Below are 12,391 nucleotides of genomic sequence, written 5' to 3'. Positions count from 1 at the left end.
CTGCGCTTTTCTTCTCTAGGTTACATCTAGAGTCCGGGTGGCCCGGTCTGCTTTCGATTTGAGGGCCCGGGGTTTCGGGTCCTGTTTTTGGGTGCGTGCTGTCTGTGTGGTCCTTGGGGCTGCGGATGTGGCAGTCTTTATGCAAGAGTGTCCGTCTCCTCAAAGAATGCTCCTAAGGTTCCAGACAAAAAAAAAGAGAAGTCTCTTTCTGGCCTCTGGATCAGCTGTTATCCCAGTCGGTGATATCAGAGAATCCCTTAGTGGAATAGTGTTTTTTTTTTTTTTTTTTTTTTTTTTTTTTTTTTTTTTTTTGCGCAAACCTTTTAAGGTCTCAGAGCCAAAGAGGTAAGACCCATTCTAGATCTTGGAGCTCTGAATTGGCACTTGAGCATCCGATCCTTTGATAATTCGATCGGCTGTGTCCATCCAAGGAGGGGAGTTGCATACCTCCATGTGCCAAAGTTTCCCGCTTGCCAGACATTTCTAAGGTTTGAAATATAAAATAATTTTTTCAATCGTGGCACTGCCATTCAGCGTAGCCACAGCACTACGAGTGTTCTGAAAGATTCTGGCACCTCCTTTTTTAGCCAGGTTAAGGGCTCAAGACATAACGGTCCTAGCCTATTAAAAGGTTCTACTATTTAATAGATCATTCAGTCTCGGGTTTAAAAATAGTCTGATCTCAGCTGTAGATATCTGAAATCTCTAGGTTGGATTCTCAGCCTAGGAAGATTCTCCTTAAAACCATTTAAGGAGGTTACTTGGGGGCTGGTTATAGATAACATACAAAAGAAGGTATTCTTACCCCAGACGTAAATCCGTTCCATTGTAGGACTAATTCAGCTTATCAGGATAAAGGAAAATTCCTTCATTCGGCTGCAGAAGATTTTTTAGGGGAAATGGTGGCCCCCTCTAGGGCCGTCCCTTACGCGCAGTTTTTTACAACATAGGTCAGAGCCTAAATTGGTGGTTGTTATCCAGCAGGAGGGACCATCTTTATCCTGCAAGGTGTTAACAGATGCCAGCCTATAATATAATATATATATTTTTTTTGTTTTGTTTAGGGGTTCTAAGTAAAGGGATGGAGAAAGACTGGCCCATTAGCATTGTTGGTTGTAATTCCAACGGCCACCACAAGAGGGCGCCAGATTCCAGAAGGAACCATAGGATCACAGAAGGCCTCAAAGCCGGGGGCTCAATTACCGGCCGCCTGCGGCGCGGCCCGACGCGATCGCGCGCGGGGGGGGGGGGTCCACGGAGACGGGATACCCCCAGCTATGCTGCCCCAGGCGCAAGGTCGCTGATTCTAGTCGCCAATGCGACCTGGCGACCGAGTTTTGTCGAGCACTGGTATAGCTGTATGTAAAACATTTGAAATAAGTATCTATACTATTTGAAATCTAGCAGTTCCCTTTTTCATTCTGTTCTGCACAGCGTCAGTAGTTTGTTTTCAGCACTTTGCTGAAAATCATATGAGTGGGGCAATCTCTAGATTGATCTGCTGACAGCATGAGGGAAGGAGGAGGGTACAGGAAATGGCACTCTCGATTCAACGCTGTCTTGTCTACAGCAGCTCTTCTCCCCTCTTTCTGGTCTCACAAGCTTTGCTGATAGCAGCAGCAGTCATTGGCTCCTGCTGCTGTCAATCAGATCCTGTGAGGAAGGGGTGGGGTCGAACTGCGTCGTGTTTATGGATGCACACTCTGGAGCCCTCCCGCACGAGTGCAGGCTTGCTATGGGGGCACTTGTAGATGAGGAGCAGAGAACACTGGTGGGGGACCCCAGAAGAGGAGGTTCATGGCTGTTCTGTGCAAAATAATGGCACAGAGCTTGTGAGGTATAACATGTTTGTTCATTTTAGGAAAAATTAAAATTAGGCTTAGAACCGGTTTAAGGGTTCCCCATACGTGCTGTTGGCTTATCTACTGGCAAGCTTTTGCAGCTGAGGAACTTTGGCCCCCCAAGTGACTTTCCACAAAATATTTTTGAGTTCATAAAGAAACATCCCCAAATGTTTTTAAATGTCAGTTGACTTGCTTAAAATTTTTTTTATAGAGAAATCTTTTTTTTTTTTTTTTTTTTTTTTTTCCCACCTGCTACTAGCAGATGTAAAAATCTGTATTGCATAGTTTTGGAAAAATGAAGGTAAGAGTATCTATTACACACTTATAATTATTTTTTTTTTCCTTCCCTATAGGGTGATCCTCGACCAAAATCGACAAGCTGTTCTGTGATGTAATTATCCAGCATTGCTCTTTATTTTACTGCCAGTGCCACTGAAATCTATTTTTATACCTATGAAAATTGTTATTTTCTTTTAAGGTATCTTTTAGTTATTTCACGTAAACAGCAATCTACTGCCAGTCATGTTTCCAAAACCCTTTTTTTTTCCCTCTGATTTTATAAACACTATTTCCCAGGTCAGGGAATATGTCTTTTTTTTTTTTTTTTTCTTTTAATATGGCAGAGATACAGTTTTAACGTGTGGCTGCACGAAAGGGTGCATTTATTTTATTGGTTATTTTCTACGTGGCTAATGGTGCCTCTTAAAGAATAGTTAAGGTAGTTTGAAGACTTTTTAAACCTGTTACTTAAAAGTAATGTTTTGTAACATGTTCAGGACAAAGGTTTTCATGCAATAGACATAGCATAAGTATCCATGGCTCCGAAGCTGTTCACCTCTGTTATTTCAATAACACAAAATTACTTTGTAGGTGACCGGAAAAACCAATGAATATTGCTGAGACATGGTAGTTTTTATTATATGAAACTGTTGTGGTATATTTGCTTCCAGAAAGCAAAAATGTACATGTTTGTTTTCCCATAACCTGGATGAGGGGGAGAAAGCTCAAATACAGATTTTATAAACGCAGCTGTTGATAAATGTTTTGTAGTCCTCGAAGATTGTTTAAATGACCATGATCCACATTTGTTTGCTGCCTATTGGTTCTTGCCTAGCACATAGGCAAAGCTTAATACAAAATGCTGAGCTTGACCATTATTGGTATGTAAAGGATGAACAAATGTCTTTCTTGGTTTATTTGTTAAATTAAGTTTTATTGTATTAGGCTGAATAATCTGTCACTATGTTGTGGACTGGCACTTTGTTTCTGCATTGCATAATACTGTTTTCTTGGATCAAACAAACATATTTGAAGTAACATAAAGCATTGTTTGCACTGAAGAGCACATTGCATTTGATGTGGTCTCTCATGCTTTTTCTGAACATGGAAAACTGCCTTTCAAACCAGTCACTTGGGATAATCGTATTACATAGGGTTTTATATAGCTGTGCCCTTTCTATAATATTAATGCAATTTCAAACCATTGTAATGGTTAAAATGTTTGTGTGTGTTTTTGTTTAGGTCATTTCCTTTTAAGTTGAAGGGGAAAAAAAATGTTGACTCCTTAAGCTGCTTATATTAGTCTTCCATCATTCACCTGCAGTAAGTAAGATGTAGCCTTGTATAAGCTGAGCCTTTAGTTGGCTATGCGTTGGCATAGTTGGCATTTTTTTTTTTTCCAGACAGTTTGTTTGGAGGTTCCTGGACCAGCAAAATATTGATCAGTGTATGACCGGCTTTACATAGGGGGTAGACTGTCTTCACCCCTATTTATGTAAGAAAAAAAAAACACTGAGTGCCTAAGTGGCCAGTTGCCAAGCACCTATTACATGAGAGGAAGTTATTTGAGTTACCCTGTATGTGGAATTAAGGGACATACATATCTTTCCTATATCTCAAACACATGTGATTAGAGATCTAGGGTGGTGAAGAAAAGGCAAGTATAAGCAGCTGGAGGAAGAACAATAAACTGAAGCTTTTACGTACCCTGCATATACGAAGTACAATTTTACCCTAATCTGTTTTTCTGTGAATTTCCATTACTATACATAGCAGCATAGTACTGGGAATGTCTTATTCTTCAGTGCTGTTGTCAAGACGTATATTAAACATGTTAGTATGCGGAACCCATTGGACTGTTGTAACTGTTTTACTTAATGAGATCTCCATTGTTTCCAATTTTAAAGAGTTTGCATTCATAGCAAAACTGCTTGCTTCTAATTGCAGAGTGGAGAGATATGGCTTGCTTTTGGCAATAGAGGGCTGACTTACCCACTCTATGATGGAAATGATAGAGGGTGACTTGTATTAAAGGTTATTAACTGACGTTGTGTGTATGTTTGCATGTTAACAACATTGTCCCTCTTCTAATGACTTTGCTTTAACTAAGGTTGGGGGGCCCAGAGCCTTGAGCCTTTCAGAAACTTCTTCTGAAAGTTTAAAGCTCTTTGAAAACTTTACAGGCAGAGATTCATATGAAAAATAGGACATTTACACCTTCCATGTTAGTTGAAATCTTGCTATTTAAAGTGAACATGTGGTTTTAATATGTAACATGTTTGATCCCCTGGCCTGCAGGAGGCTTACACTCTCCTTCCCTTTCTCCAATACTGCCCTTTTCAAATGCCAGGTACAAAGAAAAATACCCTGTACTTCCTAGGTATGGGCACATGTGTCTTTTTCTCTTGTCAGTCACCTTTGCACCTTCTGCTATCATAAAGGGAGGTCTAAGCCATCTAAAAGCTTACATGGGACTACCTCCTGACCCCCAGCAACTAACTGGAGCAGCAAAAATGTAATGGTATGTGTAGCTGGGGTAGGTGGTTTCACCTTCAGAAAAACCACATGTTCATGTTAAACTTCCTCTGGGGAGCTTTTTGTTACAAAATCATGATTATGCTAAAGTACATTTTATTAATCATGATAATTTTTCAGAACTGAATAAGTTATTTCCCTACCAAATTCTGTTATATTTGTTCCTTTTTATATACTGTCAAATTGCATTTACAAAAACCTGCAATAAATGTGTGTTCAATCAAGCAGACAGTGTGTAATTTCTTTAAAAGGACTAGTCAGTCGCTTGTGTGAGAAGGCTGTCCTAGAATCTGCCACTTAAACTAGTTACAATGCCTTGACCCCATAGATATGTTTTGCTTACTAGTTGGGACACACCAGCTCCCATCAGTTTTTTTTTTTTTTTTTTACATCGATATTGCTTCATGATATATTTAACATTTTGTCTGTAGCCTACTTATGTGATTGCTTTAGTGTGAGGAAAATGCTCTACTAACCTGCCTATGTTAAGCTGCCATTAATATTTTTATTAGGTGAGAAATTTGCATTTCACCTTGACTAACCCAAAGGAATACAACATTTTTATTGTAGCCAAAAATCCTAGTCTGGCTACTCTGCGTGCACAAAAAAAGATTTGTTCTTGCATCAAGTAAAAATGGAAGTGGTATGCCTTCTTTGCTATTGGAAAAAGCAAGATATTTATTTTGTATTTACACTGATATCATTTTTACAAGGCTATACACACCTTTATTGCTACAGGGTCGCCACATTTGTATTGCAGAAATGAAATGGGAGCATTAATGTAAATGTTAGGACTCTTCAGTATCTCAATGGAAATGTGCTTGTACATAACATGTGAGCATGCATTTTCTTCCAAATCCCTTATCACTTCAATCTGAGGGGAATTCTAGGGTGAGACAAATACAGCTTTGTCAATAAGTTTGCGCCACAGTTTTTTGTCTCTGGTACATTACTTTAAAAAAAAAAAAAAAAAAAAAAAGTTGTTGCCCGATCGGGTAAAATTAAGAAATTGGTAGCTTAAGCAATGTAAGGCTTTATCCCAAAGTCAGGCAAAACTTTTGTGTGTGAAAGGGTTGGAATCCGTCAAGTTTTAAATGCCGTTTTTCCCCCTAAGAGTGTGGTGTTTTTTTTGTTTTTTTCTTCTTCTTTCCCTGTTATGACATCAATCTTCAGGATAGGAATTGAGGGTATTCTCCCGCCAGGACACCCAGCAATAAAATCTCCAGTCACCACTGGAGAGTATGTCCCCTAACTTCCTGTATATCAGACTTGTGTCATACAGAATGAGTGAGGGGAAATCTTCCAAATGGAGGACACAAGTTGTATAGCAATTTATACTGTAAGCTTTAGGCACGCTAACCAAATTTAAAATACGATTTGGCTGGTGAACGGATTAAAAGCATTTGCGTTAACAGGTCCCATAATACACTGACTCTTCCCCCCACTGTGAATAAATCTCATACTGTGACAGATGTATCCATTTTAGTGCAGCTATAAAAAAAAAATCTAAAAATAACACAAAAAATGTGAAGAACCTTTGTATTGGTTGTCCTTATTTTATTACTGAAGGAAAACATTTTGTATTGGTTTTTTTTTTTTTTTTTTTTCTTTTTTTTGGGGGGGGGCAGGTCTATAAATTGCTTGAACATGTTAATGTTTGTTAGATTTTACAATACTGGAAAATCTGTTGTAGAGCAAATATTTTTTTTTTTTTTTTGTTTGTTTTTTCGAAAGACCTCTGGTGGAAGCGGGCTTGTCCTGACCTAGTCTATATACTTTTTTGGGACACTGACTTTAGGGAAGCTGAATGGGTTCATCTTTCACTAACTTATAACTAGCATGCAGTGTCTAAGTTGGGATGTGGCAGCTTCCTACAGTGTCTTAAACTGGTTGTAAACTTCAGACATGAACAATGAACACCGCACATCCTGCTATAGTGTGTGCTAGTCTGAATCCCAAGGACCGAGTCTGCTTCTTCACTGCTCTCTCCTCTGTCGAAGTGACTCACGCAGACACTTTCCCAACACAACAGCCTAGAAGGGAGACTTCCCACCCTCCTCCAACACACAGTAGGTAACTCAGACTTACCTCTGTGTATTGTTCAATGAGTCTGTGTAAAGGGGTGTGTGTCCTTTTCTTCCAATCGGCTGTCTGATATCGGGGAACACTGCTCTATGGTCTGCAATGTGTGACCTCAAATCCTGCCTCCCACTGCTAGAGCTGAGAAAAAAAATATTTTTTGATCTGTGTGTATTTAGAACAATATTCAAAAGAAATTCCTGCGGATATAGATGCAACTTGCTGTGTGTAGGAGGATTTGTAACCTCTGTATCACCTGAGGTCATTCATTTCATTGGTTATATGTTCGGGTTTACAACCACTATAATACTAGTTTAGTATGCTTGGTGACAGAAATGCTTTTAAAGCAAACTTTCTGCCGGTTTTGATTTGCTCTTTATGCATAATTACACATAGGAATCTATTAAGCAGAAACTGATCATTTCAAATGTCCAGGTTTACCTTTGCGCCAGTCCCTAAGCAACAGAATTTAACTTTCCTCAATGGGAAAATTGGGTCACAATACCATTGTTTGATTAGTACACGCTTGTTTGTTTGTTTTTTGTTTTTTACTTTAGAAGACTTGCCATACTTTATCCATGTCCGTTGTTTCATGTTCTGCAGATGGGGAAATTTAGGAATTTTTAGTTTAGCATCCTAATTTGCACGTACCAGCAATCGTCCTTCACACCCACTGTTGATATACTTTACAATCGTGGCACCTAAGCCAGGATTTCCTCTGATCAATATATACAGTATTTATACACTGTATAATTGTGTCTGATAAGTTGAAACCCCCCCCCCCCCCAGGAGCTTTCATGTATAGTAGGCAAGACAAGCTAAAGAGGACAAAATGGCACATACTACTGTTTTTTTTGTTTTAAATTAACAATTTTATATTCATACTACTTACATTTATTATATGAACCTTAAGTAAACTGAATGCTTCAAGCTGCACTTGACCACATGAAAAAATAAAAAGCTGCTTGCTCTATGCTAGAAAATGCATGCTTTCACTAATTGCTCATTTAATCACATGCGTCCGCAGTGACAAAAGACTTTGAAACTTGTAAGGAGGCTTCTGCAGGACTAGTTTGCAATTTGTCTCAGACTGTGACAGCTTTCATCATAGACTACTTACAGGTATTTAGCTTAAAGATTCAGGAGACAATTGTGATGCTGTGGTGACATGCATAATTAGCATATATAGTAGATCCGTGTCTGTTTTCACAAGATTTGTGTTCTGAATCTGCACTTGTTATCAATTTGTTTACCCCTAGTGCAGGGAAGCTTTTGTGTGCCCTAGGTTACAAATGGAGCACTTATAGCGCAGCAATCACACCCACGACTAGTGTGTTTAGCCCATTAGAAGAACCCTGAAATCCTACTGGAGCTGTGCAAAGTCTACAGGGCATGCTAGGCCTCCAGACGCTGCATGCATTTCATGTGCAGCTTGCCTGTAAGGCAACAACGTGGGGGCTGTAGATATAAAATTTTGATGAATTTCATCAAAGCATAAAAAAAAGTTGTTGTTTTTTTTAAGAATGTTAAGTATGTTCTATAAAAAAAAAAGTTTAAAATGTCTGTCTTTCACAAGTACGTTCATCTACAACTAATATTTTGATGACGCTCCAGCTTGGCAAGTTGTGTTGTGTTTTTTTGTTTTTTCTTTTGTTTTTTTTTGCTTTGGCATCTCACTGTTCTGCTGCAGGGAGGGTTACACACACTGCATTCACTAGATTTAAAAAAAAAAGGCCCCATGAGCAGAGGTATTATCAATTGAGTCTAGAGATTAAATATTCAGTTTTGGGTGGACAGATTATTTTAAGGAAACTTGTGCTCAGGAGAAATGCAGCACCTTAGGTCGCAGACCTGGGACATGCATGCAGTCAGTTAAAGCATCCTATATTTGGATGTCATAGATCACTGATGCAGGACACAATGCTGTAAGCATGAAGGCCAGGCAACAATTTTTTCTGGGAAGAAACCCAAAAAGGTTGGCTTCATAATCCTTTTGTCCAGGTTTCCTTTAATGTATGTAAATATAAATGAATACATGTTTAATCTTAAATGCTTTGGATTGTAAACGCTTAAAATCCGTTGGGTGTAAAAATAACAAATGTATACACAAATGTATTTATCAAAATGTAAAGCAGCAAAACTATATGCTATGGTAATCATATGAAGGTATTTTGATGAATGCACAGATGGACTCTTCCAGCATAAATAACTGACCAATAATCTCTAGAGACCATTTTTGAAAATCGGTGCATATTCTAAGTTAATGGTCCAGTCTGCCTCCAAATAATAGAAAACGTAGATTATAGAAATGGAGAATATATCTTTTGGTTTTATTTTATTTATTTTTTTTGTCAGATTTGTTGTCCTGCATTTTAAAGCACAAGCTGGATGCATAGACAAAAAAAAATGTTTTCAAGAGGATTGTTTTTTTGTTTTTTTTTATCAATACATTGGCATATTTTTGGCTAACGTTCTGCATGCTGCATCTGGGTCCATTGAACTGTGGTTTGGCACTCTTAAGTCAATTTTTATATGAACTTATCCCAAACAAATTAAACTTAACCCTTGAACTATGGTGGGAACCCGATCTAAGGCGTTTCAGGATTCCAAGTAGAGATCTTTTCTACCATGGTCTTGACCGACCACAATTGGCATTATGCCAAGTTGGCAGTGCCCAGCTGACCTTTTTATTTGTGTAAGGCCCTGTATACACTATTATATTCAGCTTGTCTTCAGATTTACCAAAACCATGTAGTGCAAGGGCCTGCCTGATTGCATACAAATTGTAACTCTTAAGGTTTGACCTCATATTACATGGTTTTGGTAAATCTGAAGACAAAAATCTGCAGAAAATCTGATAGTGTGTATGGGGCTTAAGTGTAGAGTTACATGGATGATATTTTAGTAGCACAGTGCCACTCTTAAAATCACTAGGAGTAGCATTCATTCACAAACCAGGTGGACCAGGCCTTGTACAAACAACCTAAAAAAAACATTTAGTAGTGAATCAGTTCTCATGATTGCACAGTATTTAACAACTTGCTGCTAAATGCTACTCGTGTAGCTTTCAACAAACCAAGCCATTTGTTCCAACTGTTTTATTCGCTACTCCTTAGTAGTACTCTCTTGCCTTTTTATTTGGTGCTGAGGGCACTGTTCCTCCCACTGATGTCACCATTCTGTGAAATGAGAACAATGGGGCCCCATTTCTCCCACTGACACCAACAATGGGGCACTGTTCCTTTCCTGCTGGCCACGGTACTGGCCCACTTGTTTATAAACATTGGAAACCCCTGGTCTATACCAAAGACAAATCCAGAAGGCAGTGTGGGTAACGCTTCTGAGTTTTCCACTTGTATGTATGGAAAATCGAGCATAGTCATGTAACACTGTTTAGATTTCTTTAAGAGTGATTTTCTGAGAGAAACATGGAGGTTGCCCTTGCTGACTTCTCATTGTGTAAATGCTGGAAGCCAGGCTCTCATGCTGACCCTCTGGATTCAATATTTTGAATCACTAACCCAGATTAGTATGCAGATTCTGGACCTCTAACCTTCCTGATCTGCATACATGTTCTTGATCGGCTACTTGCAGTACCTTAGCCAGAGGTCATCAAAATGGTCAGGCAGCCAGCAATGGGAACCTCCATGCTTCTCTAAGAAAAGGTTCAACTGCAGCAATGTCAATGCAGTCTTGCCTGTGATAATGGCAAAAATGTATCTACACTAGGTTAAAGGCTAAGTTCTATCTATTTTCAGCATGTTACATGTTCCACCTGTATTTAGGCTGCTGGCAGGTGGCTTGCAGGTCTGCATGAACTGCAAGGGTGCTGAGAAGAGCCCTTTTTAGTTCACAAGCCCTGCAGCTTTCATACTGACAGCTGTATGGAGATACAGATTTCTGTCTGCAAAAGCCTAAAATGCATCTGTGATCCACTGATTGTGGGTACAATGCTTTTCAGGCTCCTGCAGGAAAAAAAAAATAAAGTGCACATTTTTGTGCAAAAAAATGTGGTTATTTTCTAAAAAAAAAAAAAGTCAACGTATCCTTTTTAAAGAAGGTATCTGTTTCAAAGACATTTTTCATAGGTGACTCAACATTCAACTTGTGTGCACTAATTTTCAGATGAATATTAACAGTCTTAATAAAATGAATGGTGCAAAATAATGCAGACCAGTTGCATTCGGCATTCATTTGGATTGCATGGAGTTGATTTTACTAGAACTGGAAAGGGCAAAAACGGATGCAGCTCTGCATAGAAACCAATCGGCTTCCATTTTTATTTATATATTTGTTTTTGTCTCAGGGCTTAACCACTTGACCTCCCAGAAGATTTACCCCCGACAGGCTGTTTTTTGGGGGATATGGCACTGCATTACTTTAACTGACAATGCACCACTGTATCCAAATAACATTTGTCTCTCCCCCCCCCACAAATAGAGCTTTCTTTTGGTGCCATTTGATCACCTCATCAGTTTTTATTTTTTGCGCTGTAAGCACAAAAGACTGAATGAAAAAAAAAAATTTACTTTCTGCTTTAAAACCTATCCAATAAAACAAAAAAAAAAAAACTGAAGAAAAATATTTCTTCGTTTTAAGGCCAATATGCATTCGGGTACATGGTTTTTGTTAAAAAAAAAAAAAATCCCATTAAGTGTATATTGATTGGCTTGTGCAAAAGTTATCGCGTCTACAAACTATGAAAATTAAAATTTTTTTTTTTTTTTTACTAGTAATGGCAGCAATTTTATAGTGGGACTGCGATATTGGGGTGGACAGTTGGAAACTGACACTTTTTAGGGACCAGCGACGCTAATACAGTGATCAGTGCTAAAAATATGCACTGTCACTGTACTAATGACGCTGGCTGGGAGGGGGGGTTAAACATCGGGGCAATCAAAGGGTTGACTGTGTGCCTAGCCAGCATTTTAGTGTACAGTGGTAGGCCCTTTTACTAAGGGAAGGCATGTATCCTAGTCCCTGCTTTGCAGAGACACAGGAGCCATGTCTTCCCTCCTGTCAGAACGGTGATCTGCCACATTTACATAGGCAGACCACCATTCTGCCTCTGTGCTAGATGATTAGGGGGGGGGGGGGCAGACAGTCTACAGATCAGCTCTCCCTGTGTGTAATCATAGCAGGAGCTGGCCTGCAGGGCTTGTGCGTGCCCCCTACCCAGGTGTGTCGGATCACGTACTAGGTATGTGATCCGGCTCAGCAGTGCCACCTAATGTAAGATATACGGTCAGCAAATGGTTATTCGACCAAGCAGAATTTAGAAGCTTATTGGCTACAATGCACAGATGCACCAGATTTTGCACTCTTCAGTTTTAGTAAAACCAACCCTTGTTTTATTTAAGGAGATTACCTAGTCCTTGCAACTGCTCTGCTTTTTGTATGTGTTTGTTTGTTTTTTATTTTTTACATCAGTATGTATACTGGCAAGTGCTCCATCAATGCATATTTCTTTTTGAAGTATAAGTCAATTTATAGAAACACTAGTTTTAGAATGGTTTTGTTTTCAGCCTGTCTTAGTTATACTACATTTTTAAATATAATTTGAATAAGTAAATTGTTTTATGTAGACGTTATCATTTATCCTTATGTTATTTTTATATGCATGCCAATGGTTTTCCATTATTTCAAATTTGTAA

The 12,391-nt window shown here is 38.8% G+C and overlaps 1 protein-coding gene across 1 annotated transcript in view; it reads left to right on the top strand.

The window, feature by feature from the left end:
- LMNB2 (lamin B2) overlaps window positions 1-11,449 on the top strand; it is a 63,256-nt gene extending 51,807 nt beyond the window's left edge. Inside the window, exon 12 of the mRNA XM_077476276.1 lies at window positions 2,198-11,449. Within this exon, the coding sequence (XP_077332402.1) occupies window positions 2,198-2,239 (42 nt within the window). The 3' untranslated portion in view covers window positions 2,240-11,449. The remainder of the gene's footprint in view (window positions 1-2,197) is intronic.
- The last annotated feature ends 942 nt before the right edge of the window (window positions 11,450-12,391 follow it).

Source organism: Lithobates pipiens, unplaced genomic scaffold (assembly GCF_037356315.1).
Source record: "Lithobates pipiens isolate NorthernLeopardFrog02 unplaced genomic scaffold, aLitPip1_a1.2 Scaffold_13, whole genome shotgun sequence".
NCBI classification, from domain to species: Eukaryota; Metazoa; Chordata; class Amphibia; order Anura; family Ranidae; genus Lithobates; species Lithobates pipiens.
The sequence above is the reverse complement of the archived record's forward strand: the minus strand, read 5'-3'. Positions and strand labels throughout refer to the sequence as shown.